The sequence below is a fragment of the Anoplolepis gracilipes genome, chromosome 2 (genome assembly GCF_047496725.1).
Source record: "Anoplolepis gracilipes chromosome 2, ASM4749672v1, whole genome shotgun sequence".
NCBI classification, from domain to species: domain Eukaryota; kingdom Metazoa; phylum Arthropoda; class Insecta; order Hymenoptera; family Formicidae; genus Anoplolepis; species Anoplolepis gracilipes.
The window spans coordinates 2897687-2911825 of record NC_132971.1 but is presented as its reverse complement, the minus strand read 5'-3'; the positions used below and the strand labels follow the sequence as shown (position 1 = coordinate 2911825).

Below are 14139 nucleotides of genomic sequence, written 5' to 3'. Positions count from 1 at the left end.
GTGGAAGAAAATAAAAATGATGGAAAAATTTTAATATTGTAATATTAATTAAAATTAATTTTTTATGTAAAAATCTCAAAATCTTTTTTAAAATAATTTAAATAAACAATTATAAAAATATTTTTAAAGTATCAATCAATATTGCTAAATATTATTAAATGAATATTATTGTTAATCTACTTCATTATATTTAAATAATTATTCTAATTTTTAATGTTAAGATTTATATTTTTTTGTTACACTAAAAACTCTTTTAGGTTTTTACTATTAAATAAAATATTAAAAAATAATGTATATTTAACAAATACAAATACAAAAGAGCTAAGCAATAGTGTGTATGTGTAATTCTGTTGAGAGTTTTAAATAGCATTTCAAAAGTTCTATAAGAAATGCTAATGACAAAATTAATTATTTTCAATAATTATAGTTATTCTTGATTTAATTATGTCATTTTGTGAAGTTAGCACTCCCAAAATTCATTAATTGATTTTTTAATTTAATTCACCAGAACTATTTTTAAAATTAATAAAGGACCCTTTGATGTGCATTCAAAACTTTAAGAAAAAATTAGCTTTTTTGAAAGATGAAATAATAACTTTACAGACATGTATGTATATTATTCGATAAGACCGCGTCTGATACAATGAAAGAACTTATTTGATTCCGATAGGATGATTAAATAAACTTAAATATATGTCCGACTAGAAGTGAAGATATATCATCGTGAAGTGAAGATGATATCAACATAAATAAAAATACCGTCTAGGTTTACGTAGCGTTAGTTTTTGAAAAATAGATATTGAATGTATTCAGTCGAAAAAAAATGATAGTTATTCCAATGTCAAAGCACAAATAATGAAATTTGATATAATACCGAATTAAAAATATTATCAGACAAACAAATAGGAAATTGGCAAATAAAAGCCAACGTGGATATTATTACGCGCCGATTTCCCAGAAAATAATTTATTCTGCGAAATTGATGAGTGCACAGGGCACATATTTTTCTTGGTGTATTTTATCAAGATTTTTATTCTCATGTTATATTATCAGCTTTTGCAAAGTATTTTAAATCAATTTCATCAACATTTTAATATTCTTTGTTATTCTTATTCTTTATTTCTTCATAAATATTGTTGTCATTATTGTTGTTCTTGTTTTAATTGTTCTATTTTTTTTGTAAACTACTACAAATGTATGATTATATTATAAATTAAAGCCACATTTACATATATATATATATATATATGTTTTTATTCTCAAGAAAAGTACTAAATATCCGGAAGTTATAATATCTTCACGCACATCAAAAGAAAATGTATTTACGTATTTATCGTTCCCGTGTATGTATTTATAACAACTTTGATATGAGCGAGCGACATAATAAAAGCAATACAAGCATTTTAATCTTCTTATACGTCTCGTTTGAAATACCGACTTCTACTTTGCGTGTATATAATGCAATGCAACGCAGTTATCTATGATTATATCGTCATCTAATGAGAGTAGTTGCGCGGACGTTTAGGTATGCGTGAGGAAAAGTATAGTGAGACTCGCATGTTATGTATACCGAATGATCCAGCATATTTCTCACGATCATGAATGATGAAGTTTGCAAGGTGATTAACGCGTATGAGGTGTTGCGTAAACGCGATCTGTATAAACGTGCCTTGATTAAACTTACTTCACAATCGATTCAAGTTTATTATCGACACGAGCACGAAGCTCTGATAATTACATTCAAATACAGAAACGAGAATAAAGTTCTAGTTAGAAGTGATAGTGTGTAAATACAGTTTAGAAAAAATTTCTTGTAATCGTTTAAGCTCAATAATTTATACAATACGCAATATTATTTTTTAATAATAATAATAACAATAATAGTTTAATAATTATGTGTGATACGTAGGAATTTTCATTCCGTCTTAATTAAAAAATATGTTTTAATAAATAGAATTAATTTATTTCATAAATTTATTAGAGAGAGAGAGAGAGAGAGAAGAATGCTCAAAGAAAATTTACAAATTAAAAGATATTTTTCATCATTGTAAGCCAAACTCTAGACTCTAGAACACGAGACGAGCAGGATAAGTTACGCGACGCGTGTTTACTCAAAAGTTTAGACGCCCATTCTAACGGAGCATAAATCAGCTGTTGATTAAACGGAGACCGAGTTTCGCGTGTCGTCTCAGTTGAACCGAGCCGAAGTAGGCATTTGGCTTGTTTCCAGAAACCTTCCAATTCATCCTCTTCGGCGCGATCCACGACTCCCGATGGTTCTCGATCGTGCATCACCGCGGCAACGAAACCTCGCGTCAACCTAGACTCCGGTATTTCCTGCAATTCTATTCTTATCTCTCGTCGTCGCACACGATCAGAACAGAGTCGCTCAAATCAGGAATGAAACGGAAGAGAATAAATATATATCTATACATATAAAATTAAAAATGCTATTTTTCCTTTAAAGTTGATATTTTTAGTGAATATTTAAAATAGTTTAGAACTACCGGAAAAAACACATATAATGGCAAATGTGGAAAAATCTGACGTGAAATATAAAAAGAAAACATAATGAGAATATTATTTAATAAATTAGCGCGTTCAAGATACATTCCTATATTGATTTTAAAATTTCATTTTACAGTTATATATATTCAAGCTTTTCTTAACTGTGATATGTTTTTTTCCGGTAGTTTTAAACTATTTTAAATATTCACTAAAAATATCAACTTTAAAGGAAAAATAGCATTTTTAATTTTATGAACTTTTAAAAATATACTCTTCTAAAAGTATATTACGTTGCTACTTTCATTCTATTCTAGTCTCTTTCTGTGTGTCGACATGTAATTTTCCAACAAAAAAAATCGTGTTTGACAACAAAAAAATGTTAGAAAAGAAAGAATTCTTAAATTTCAATTATCTTTCGGACTGCTCTAAGACGCAAAAATAACTTTTATATTTTTATTCCGCATTAAAATATTTTAAAACTATTATTTCTATCGTTATAAAGCTTCTTTGTTAGATTGTGATAAAGCAGCCACTTTGTTGAATTGAAATTGTTTTAATATAAACCAAGTTTTTTTACATCACAAAATGTAGCAAAAAAAAACCAGTAATCAATAATCCATGTAAAAGCCAGACTCAAGAGTAGAGAGATCATGGCAAATTCATCAATCATCCTATTTTAATAAATTTTTCAAATTTTAAGCAAAAATAAATAAATAACCACAAAATAATACACGATTATTAAATTCGCGACCGTCGATTTGCTTTTCCAGAAAACACCAAAGACGAGAATTGTGCGTCGCGCGAGAATATAATGTGTAAACTGGAAATCTGAAAAAAACTCGCGCACCAAGTATTGCGAATGCTCTCATGCACATGAAGGTACTACGATGGGTAAACCCTTCTACTACTCCGAGCGGAGTCGAATAGCGCGGTTGTGCCAGGAATGCCGAGTGGGAAGTTTTGCGGCGACCACCTATATCACTGAATACGGAATAACCTCGGGGGGTAAGATCCCCCTTGATCTCCGGGAATTTCGAATTCCCCAAGGAACCCCCACTCAGTTGTGATCCGTCCTCCCTCTCCCCCTCCCACTCCTCCTCCCCGAAATTCCCGTGAAAGTTCATCTCGCTAAATATCGTACAAGGCAAGCGCCTTCTAGCGCAAACATGGCTTCAATAAAAGCTTTCTCTCTTGAGAGATGTGCTGTTAGAACACACAGTTAATCTCTCAATTAAATAGAAACAGAATCGTCAGAGCAATGCGGTAGATCAAAATGTAGTGTACATATTGATACAATAATAATTATGCAATAATAGAGATCTGTATGAATCTGTTGAATTCTGTTTTGCTAAATTGAGTGTAATCATTTTTATTAATATAATAGTAATAATCATTTTTATTAATGTAAAAATAATACTTTCCATAAACGTACTTTAATTATTATTGAATTATTATGAAATAGTCAATTTGTAAAAAACTATCAGCTTATTTGCAAATTACATTATCACACACACACACACACATATTTCTCACAAATAGTACAAATAACTATAATAAAATAGGAAATATCGGAAATATAGGAAATTATCGTAATAATAACTCTTGTTGATAACAATGAAAAAAAGTACGTGTAAGAATTGAGTATCAAAAATCAACGCCAACTGACGCTATCAATATGACGTAACCGAGCGCATTTTTCTTTCAAGAACAAGCACGTTCATTATCCCTTACTCATTCTTTGCTTGGTTTAACGGACGTAAATAGCTTGTGACGTAACTGCTGAAACATGTGCCTAACATGTGTATAATTAATGACTTCGTTTTTAGTAACTTTTGAAAAAGAGAGAGAAGAAAAAGGAGGGAGGGAGAAAGAAAGGCACAGAACTCTTTGTTACAAGGCACAAAAAAAATGTACCAAAACATTGCCCACGCGCGAGAATACACAATTTTCGATCTAATCTATACAATACAATGAGAGATCTGAAACGCTTGCTAAACACGGCAGACCTTGAACGCAAAACGTTGTCTGGGAGAAACTCCAGATCCATTGGTAACACGGCGTGGAATAATGGGAGTCCCAAATACGAAGTGTGATTACGGCGACCACGGGTGCAATATCGGTTTGATTATGTTAGAAATCAGAAACTGGGACTAAACTAAGCTCGATCTTCGAGAGACGGCGACGACGGCGTCGGTCGGGATTACCAACGACGCGAATTAATTCCACGGTCCAAGTTCGTTCGACGAAGTTCTCTCGCGTCTGCGAACGAGTCGTTCTCGCGCGTAATTACGGGAGGAAATATAATTCCCATCACGTGAAAAAGGCGACGACTTCTCTCGACTTCTGAGTTACGTTATTCGAGCAGACGGAGCATAGGTCTCTCGCCGCGGTAGGTATATAACCTTTCGAGATGAAGATGGCAACAACGTGCCCCGCTTGAAGATATATCTCGCGAAGTAAGTTTGCCAGAGGTGAGGGAACGAGAACGAGAGGATGTGGTTCACCGAGGAATTGAAAAGTCCGCAAAAGAAAACCGACCTTTTGTCCTTGAGATACGCTACTCGCGGGACAATGAAATGACTCGGTCATCCGTCCTAACTCCATCTTCATATTCCAGACACAATGCAGTGTCCCAAAGCGGCTTTTTGCTCGAACCAGCAATTTTTCGATCTCTCTCTCTCTCTCTCTTTCTTTCTTCCTTTCTTTTTCTGTATTTATCTCTCAAGGTAAGGATTTCAAGCGAAAACTTATCGCGCGAAGTGCCTTTTCTCTCTCCTATTTTCCGCGAGCTTTTCATTAACCGGAGAGCCCGACGATTCTCCGCGAAGCGACGAACTCGTGTTTCGTACGAGAGGAAGCAGAAGGAAGTAAAGAGAGGGAAATCAATGATAATTAAAGTCGATAAGAATGGAGTCGCGCGCGCGATGACGTCTCGCTTCTATCTCCCGAAGAAATATCGCGCGTTAGAGTATGATATATTACGCCGTATGTGTCGTGTATTCGTCGACGATCCTGGAGCCGTGTTTCGAACGAGCGAGAAGCATATTCGCGCGCGGGCTCTTATCGTCGCAAAGCCGTTTGTATATGTATATGTATATGTATATGTGTATAAAAGCTGCTTACACACGCGAAGGCGAGCCCACATGCGACCCGAGGTCTTTACAAATGCTGAATCCTCGTACACGCCAAGTTCTTCGCAAACGCGAGAACCTCTGCACGCTCACCAAGAGTCCCTAGCACATGCGAGATCCTTTGAAATACGAGTGCTTCGCACATGCGAGATTCTTACACGTGCAAACACTTTCGAATGATCGTCTCCTGGTTTAGAAATGCGACAAAACTACGTGTGTAACAAAGAGACGGTGATGTTTCTCTCAAGACAACGCAATTTCGACACGTTAAATCCCGTTATATTGTTATAACGATTCGTGTTAATCCAAGATTTTACGATCGCCGAGAAATCTAATCTCGCGTCATCCGCATATCATTAATATAGTTAACGGGATAAAACTACCTTCCATATACGCATTCATGATTCACCAATGTTATACATGATATAGTCAGCGGAAATTTCGCACGAATACAAAAGTTCCCTTTACTCTTCCCTGTTATTGTAAATATGTAGTACGGTAACGCGCGCGCGCGCGCGCGAGCACATCGACGTATAACTATCATCCAACGCAGCGGTGGATCGCTGATTACGACTTCCGTCGAGGGCCATTCACATCACATCTCGTGCGATGCGCGCACGAAAGGGAAAGAAAACTTTCGCAATCGTCTTGCAACAATTCCGCAACAGGATTGTGTACTTTGCAGTCGAAATTATTATCACTACTTTATATTTTGCATTTATTTGTTATAAAATTCTGCGTTGTCCCGACAGCTTAATACAGGACCGTAAAGAATTAACTCTTTATATGCTTTAAGTAGGAAAAAATTCGAGGATAAAAAACGCAGATGGTATGCATGATATATGGTTGTATATTTTTATTTAATATAAATGTTTTTACTGTGATATTTCGTAATTCAACATTACTTTTCTACGTTTAAAAATGTCTAAAAAATTTCAAAATTAAAGCATCGTTGTTATATTTGATTAAATTTTTATTTAAAGACAACATTCTATAAAGAATTATATTCTAATTGAAAAAAAAAAAAAAACAATTAAAGCTGATATGAAAATTATAACAAGTTTTAAATATTAAAGCCTAACAATCTCTCTGATGACGCATAGCAATTGCATATAAATCTATTAAACTGTAAGGGACTGCGGTAGATGTCTACGGAGAATTATTTGTTAGTTACCAGAGTGATTCATGCTTTTCGTTTGTGACTCGTTTTAGGGTCATATTCGGCGGTATTTCCTATGCAACTCGGAATTCCAGGAAATGATGACGATGCAATGTATCGTATTTCCTTCTAATACGATCAAAGGAAAGACCGATAACTCCGTTTTTCGTTGTCGTTGGGAAATATTGTAATGAAAAACACGAAGAGAAAAGTAAACAACCGATACGATAATATTTGACATCTGCGAAAACATATTCTTGTCTCCTTAATAAATGGCACGCGCGCGATACTGATATTATTTCGCGAGACAGATTTATCGTCTTTATGTCGAAGAGTTTAAACAAGATAAAAACAGTATGCATATATTGACTCCAAAAAAACAGAAATTGATTAATTTATATAACGTTAATGCAGACGCAAGTTCTAAATCAAATGCTGTAGAAACAATTTATGTATTTTTTACACGTATACTTTATATTTTTCTACAATCTTATGTACCTTTACATTTTCTATATGATTTATTGAATAGACTTTTGCGTCGACTTTGAATCGACTTTAAAATTACAAATTTCTAAGTAATAACTTTTATAGATCCCACATGTTCGTAAATGAATCAAGTAAGTTTGTTATAAGCCAACAAATACAAATCTTACAATATATTGTTTTGAATAAATATATTCTTTTTCAATGTTCACTTTTTGCTTCTAAAAAATTATGTATAATATATTGTTTAATAGATTAACTGTATATAAAAAATAATCGAATTTTCTTCACGTAAGTTAAAAAAAATTTGCGGCACAATAAGCTGTATTTAACAAAGCAATAATTTACAAGTATGTACAACAGTTTTTAATTACTAGCAGTAATTCGCGCACGAAATAAAGGCTGACCGTGTAACGACGAAAGAAGCAAACAACTTCTATTGTTTCGCGTAGAATGACTTTGATAGCGAAGGTATCCAAAACTCAAGAGTGATCTGCCACAAATCGCGCGTGATCGCTTCTTTTATCCGCGTAATTTTTCGAGTGATTTCAACGTTTCGAAATAACGGAAATCGGTTTATATCGAGGTGATTTTTAATATTATTTTTAATATTAAAGAATGACAAATAGATTTGTCTCGCACGGAGATGTTTGTTGTTGTTTTAACCTTGCTGTTTGTCCCGACGGTAGAATTAACGATAATAAACGGTAAAATAAACACTCTTTTTACATTTAATAAAAGAAACTACGTATTACACTTCCGCGTAGATAATAATTTCTAAAAATATTATGTGGAGAAAGATAAAGAGCAAACATTTCCCAAAATAATTAAATTCAATTATTTCTTACATACAGTTAATCTATAAAACAATATACTATGTATACTATATATAATTTTTCTAAGCAATAATATTTACTAAAAATTCGCTTTAAATTCTGTAAAAAAAATTTGTGTGCAAAGTAAAAAATTTCTTACAGAAGCAATTTTCAGGTAAAGGAATTGTGACAACAAAAATGCAGCAATGACAATTATGTTTCATGAATAGAATTAAAATCAGAACTGAAGAATATTATTTTTTAAATGATTTTAACATTTTTCTCATTACTCAGAGAAACTAAATCTTTAATCGCGCGAGAGAGATTTTGATCGATGTAGAAACATGTGTATTGTATAATATGATTTCTCTTGGCACGTATATTCGCGGCCACTATCTCGTTCGGCCGTTTCCAAGGCGCGTAGAAACACGCGACAAGCGGGCTCTTCGTGAAAGGATGATTCACGAGAGAGACGCATACACGCACAGAAGAACATCGCACGTATACATACGCACATAGGCGCGCACTACGCATGGTATACACACACACATACCTACACGCGCGCAAGTCGCGTCCTGTCGCGCAAAACGCAAAAGACATTGTTAGAAATTAAAGGCAAGTTTGAGACTTACCGCTTTCGATGTAAGGAACCAGCAACAGCAGCAGCAGGAAGAGAACGTATCCGCACGTGTCACTGATCATCGTAACACTATATCCCTCGCTGCTGTTCAGGACACGCCGCGCTGGTTACCTGACGTCGACTGGCACCACCTTCACGATTGTATTCGCGAATACACGCAAATACAAAACAAACGAGATGACCCGACGCGACAACAAGCGGTCGCTAACAACAAGGTCGGCAATAACGGATGACGAGGGTACAGACGCGCGCTATAATCCTACACTATCTTCTCTTTTCACTTGTGTTTATCTCCTTGCCTTTCAGCAACACTGCACACACTATCGGGCGCGATGTCTCGATTCACGACGGGAGGGACGATGACGAACGCGCGTTCGTGAACGAGCGAGCGAGCGACGATGATGTATAATCGACGTGGACGACGGAGGACGCGGATGATCGGCTGCTGCGCTCGACACGACGGCCGCCACGGACGAATGTGAATGCAGCGCGCGTCTCTCTTCTCTCTCTCTCTCTCTTTCTCCTCTTCTCTCGTTCTCCCTCTCTTTCTCTTTCTCTCTCCGTTTCCGGACCACGACGAGGTTTACGCGATCATTTTTCCCGTCGAGATCGCACGCGGACGCTGCACGACCACCGCCAACTAACACACACGCGCACTACCAACTTGTTCCGCCCCTCGTCGTCTCTCGACTAACTTCAGCTGGCTGGAGCCCGTTTGCTCGTTCGTTCCTTCACTGCTCGCTTTCCCCGCCGCTTCACGGCGCTCCGTTCCGCGTCGATGACAATTCCTTCTCGCTCGCAAACAGCTGATAAACCCTGACTGTTCGTTCCTTCATGCACAGCGTGACGACGACCACGACGACGACGACGACCACCACCACCACCACGATGACGACGACGACGACGACGACAACGATAACAGCCACTCGATATTTAGCAGACGCATCGCAGCGGCAACAAAACACGTTCACACACACAACACTGACAAGCGGGCGCGCGCACGCACGTATACCCCACCGTCGCCACCGATACACCAGTCCTGCCACCGCCGGGATCCTGCACTTCCCTACCTACTCACTTTACGTACCTTGCGACGTGCGTGCGCGATGCAAACTGCCTCACTGTCTCCGGGCGCCCGAGAAATGACACCGTCAGATGGCGGCACGTACCGCTCGGCGCGACCTCCATATCGTTCTCCGTCACGGTGACGTCACGCGACATTGACGCAGCACCATAGCACATAGCACATTATGCGCAACAGCGTTCGATTCACTCGCACGATATCCACTGATTGTATGATTGTATACAAAAATATGTTATCATTATTCCCTCAATTATTGTAATAATATATTTTAAAATTTAATATATTGAAGATTTAGCTCTTCTAAACACAAACGTCGAGCTCGTAATAGTTTCTGAAATACGATTACAAAATATTCTGCTTTTTATTATTAAACGCAACATTATTATCATGTATGTCCATAGTATTATCTCGTGCTTTTTTTAAATGCAAAATGTTAATTCATATTACATACACACATACGTTTGATATATTTTCGTTAAAAGGAGAGCAACTGATGTGTATGTATATGTGTATTAAAGAAAGATAAATAGTACTATGATCTGACAAATATAATACGAGAAAATATAATAATTTTGCATATGCATACAGATGTCTATCGCTAGTTGCATATTATATTTAAATTTTTTGAAATATCTCATGTAAAATTCTGAATTTAAAAAAATATATATTATACTGAAATGCGTACTTTTTATACGACAAATATTTAAATAAATGTTTTGAAAATTACAAAAATGTTTTATACAAATATTTTTAGAGTATCACTCATACTTCTCTTTTTAATAATAATATGTCGCGCAATATATGTAATGATTAAAAAAGTATTTATATAAATTGTTTAATGTTATTTCAACATTTTTTACCTCTCGTAAAATTATGCAATTTCAATAAAAAAATTAATTTAATTAAATTACCGCAACAATTATATCAATGCTTAATCTTATTTTTATAATTAGAAAATGTAATTATAGATAATCAACAACAAATAGAGTAAATTAACATATTTTAATATTACATTGAAAAAACAATTTTATAAACAATTTTATATCAATAAACATAAACCCTTAAAATAAATAATAAAATATAATTTATATATATATATATATATATATAATAAAATTTCTCTGACAATAAGTTGTGTGATATATATATTATATATAATAGAATTGGCATTTGAGAGTTAAATTTTTAAAGAGACAGTTTTTTAAAAAAATACTACATATGATTCAAAATTTAGTATAAAACTTTGTAAAATATGATAACTAACATATGCTAACTATTTCATTGATAAATTAAAATCTATCTTTTTTTGACGTTGAATGTATCTTTTGATCTCTCAGTAGTTTTTTTATAATGAATGAAGGCGCTGACAGTTTTGGTTAAAAGGCAAAATTTTACTAATGGATGAGATTTTCAATATGGCAAAATAAAGAGTTCATACAGACTTTACTTTTTATCAGAGATGAGTGAAAACCCAATATATGGAATGAAATCATATCAAATATTATTTACTAATATTACTCCATTTGCTCACTTTTTATCCAAGAGTACATCACATTAACCTACGAAAAGTAACCTTTTTTAATAAATTTTGTTAAAAAAATTAAAGTCATTATCTGAAATAAAACTGCATATTTATCTATATTATCTTTTCTCTATCAGAAAATTGGAAACTAAAGAAATAAATTATTCGATGCAAATGTAGAATAATAATCCACATTATCGACGCTACACATTTAATTGAAAATAATTCCGCTGATATTTAATTCGTAACGAATGGAACCTAAGAAAATTGGATTAGATGAAAATGCATCCGATTGTGAATTCGGATGAATCCGTCAATATAGAAGATCGATCCGTACACATCGTTCGATATACCAATCATCCATCTCGACATCCTAAGGAACAAATATCTGGCACGAAAAATGCACAAACGGAATACGAAACGCATTTATTGCAAAATGCTGCCCATTCTTCAACATATAAATCTAACAGTAACCAATGTACATCCAACTCTTTGTGAATCAATCTGAAAAATAACTTTATTTCCGCTTTTACATCGTTTCCGTTTTCAATTTTCCATATCGCGGATATCATTTTTCTCTTTATTTTGTTAAAAGTTAAAATAGATCCGGATGTAATACATTAAAAACAATGTATTAATAATACGTCAGAATAACGAAAATAATAGATGTTATTAGTAAAAATCAAATAAAGTAATTAAATTTCATAGAACTCTCACAGTATAACTGTTATTTTTGCTCGTATTAAAATAATTTCTGTTTAATAATTATCATCAATTTCGCAATCCTGAATTGTCATTCGATCAGAATTAATCATTATGTTTAACTTGCAGTAACACCAGATCAACACAACGTCATTCAATATGAACGGCGTGTCAACGATATAGTGGAAGATCAATCGGACGTTTTAAAAGATCAAACGCAACAAAAACATAAAAGTGTCGACACGCGCGATCTCGATTTACATTTTTATCAATCAAAATCCTGTTGTTCCGTTAAGCTGCGTCTATGGTGCGCGAAATTGTGCCGTAGAAAGAAAAAATATTCTGAACGCATTTTGATAGAACCATCGAGAAGGTTTCTTAAGCAAATGAAGGAGCGAAAAGAGTGCAGGAAACTAGACGATGTAGCGGTCACCGGTGTATCAGCCACTCTGCAGCGAGAGCCGATAAGCCGGCGGAGTACCCCGAGGAAATCCAAGAGAGGTCGTAAACAGGACGAAGCGGTGGAAGGTGTCGATAAGGACGTCTTTGTGGAAACCAAGGAGGAGAGAAGGAGAAGGGAGAGAAAGGAGAAGGAAAGAAGAGAGAGGAGGGAAAGACGTAAACGGGAAGAGCGAAAGCCACATTTTATCGTGGACACGCACTTGGTGGCGCACGACGAGGACCTAGAAGTCCCCGAGGATCACGTCTCCGAGGATCACGTTCCTGGGAAACCACCTTTACTCACCGACTTCACGAAGAGCTGCTGTTACTTGTGCGCCCAGAACACGCTGGCGATCGCAACCGCTAGTGCGAAACCGGAGCAGTCGGACAAGTATGTCCAAGTTTCGGATCATAAATTTCACGCAGAGACACCCCCGACGATGCTCGATAAGCTGGTGCGCACCGTGCAGTCGTCCGTCAAAGTGAGGACGCACGAGACCAGCACGCTCTGTCCCGGTACGAGTATGGTGCAGCTCAGAGAAACGGAGCCGAGGTCGAAGAAGCGCAAGAAGTTCAATATGTTCCTGGGGTTGACGCGGACGAAGTGTCCGGCGGGACGGCATGCCGCCTGCGAGATTGATAAACCTGCTAGACACGATGATAACGCGGACAAACGCGAGCCGAGAAACGAGAAGTGTTGCAGGGAGAAGAACGCTTGATACATGGTGGGATATATCGGAATTTATTAATTGTGATATTTAATTATTCGGTGGGGAAGAAATAATTATACGCATCATTATCTCTCAACTCTTACGCGTAATCCTATTATTATATTATATTCAAATATTCAAGATTCGTGATTTTATCAAAATCTGTAATTACAATCTGCATTATCAAGAATTCCATTTTTATCAGACCTTCTTTCTATCTTCTCGTACAAAATTAAAAAATAAATTATTTATTTATTTACTTTCTTTTGATAAAGAAATAGAAGCTTACACAGAAAGGTATAATTTATAAATGGAAAGAGGAGAGAGAGAGAAAGAGAGAGAGAGAGAGAGAGAGAGAGAGAGAGAGAGAGAGAGAGAGAGAGAGTTACTCATGTATTATGTAGCCACACTCTTCGATACTACTTTATATATATATTTTTTTTGTGCGTTCGATAATAATTTACGATGTAGGTCTTCTTCATTTTTAAATGGCATTTTGCTGCGGCTTTCTCATAAACTTTAAATAGAGATGCGCGAACCTAACTTGAGTGTATATTTGAATTGCATGTTGCATACGAATAACTTCGATAACACACGTAATACTACACAGTTTGGCTTATATCTCTGCCAGTAAATTATACCTTGTGCTGTGTAAGCTTGGTTAGCATTTATACGCGTACATCATAAACAAAAGATGTGATTTGTTAAACTATGCATAAGTTAAAGCAGTTAGAGTAGAGACTTCTACGTACACATAATTCTTTCATCGAACATAAAATCTCATCTTTTCTGCTTTTCTCATTCTTTATTCTTCCTCCTTCAACGACCTTTCTCCGTCATGATTCTCGCAAAGTTTGATAGACGATAAGAAGTTCCCTTTTTATCTCGCTCTTTATTAAAGATAGTAAAGTGCAGCGTTTTTTTCTTGGAAGCCTTCAAGTCTT

At 35.4% G+C, this 14139-nt stretch overlaps 2 protein-coding genes across 3 annotated transcripts in view; one reads left to right on the top strand and one right to left on the bottom strand.

Moving 5' to 3' along the window:
- Positions 1 to 9818, bottom strand: part of Kuz (zinc-dependent metalloprotease kuz) — a 121037-nt gene extending 111219 nt beyond the window's left edge. Inside the window, exon 1 of one of the 2 annotated variants that reach the window (XM_072887090.1) lies at positions 8729 to 9818. In XM_072887090.1, coding sequence (XP_072743191.1) covers positions 8729 to 8798 — 70 coding nt within the window. In that variant the 5' untranslated portion in view covers positions 8799 to 9818. The remainder of the gene's footprint in view (positions 1 to 8728) is intronic. The other variant, XM_072887089.1, reaches the window with a different exon arrangement.
- A 1800-nt stretch (positions 9819 to 11618) lies between these two features.
- On the top strand, positions 11619 to 13204 carry LOC140663221 (uncharacterized). Its single transcript, XM_072887228.1, has 2 exons — positions 11619 to 11820; positions 12174 to 13204. The coding sequence occupies exons 1-2, from the start codon at positions 11619 to 11621 to the stop codon at positions 13202 to 13204; spliced, it is 1233 nt and encodes a 410-aa protein (XP_072743329.1).
- Positions 13205 to 14139: the final 935 nt, after the last annotated feature.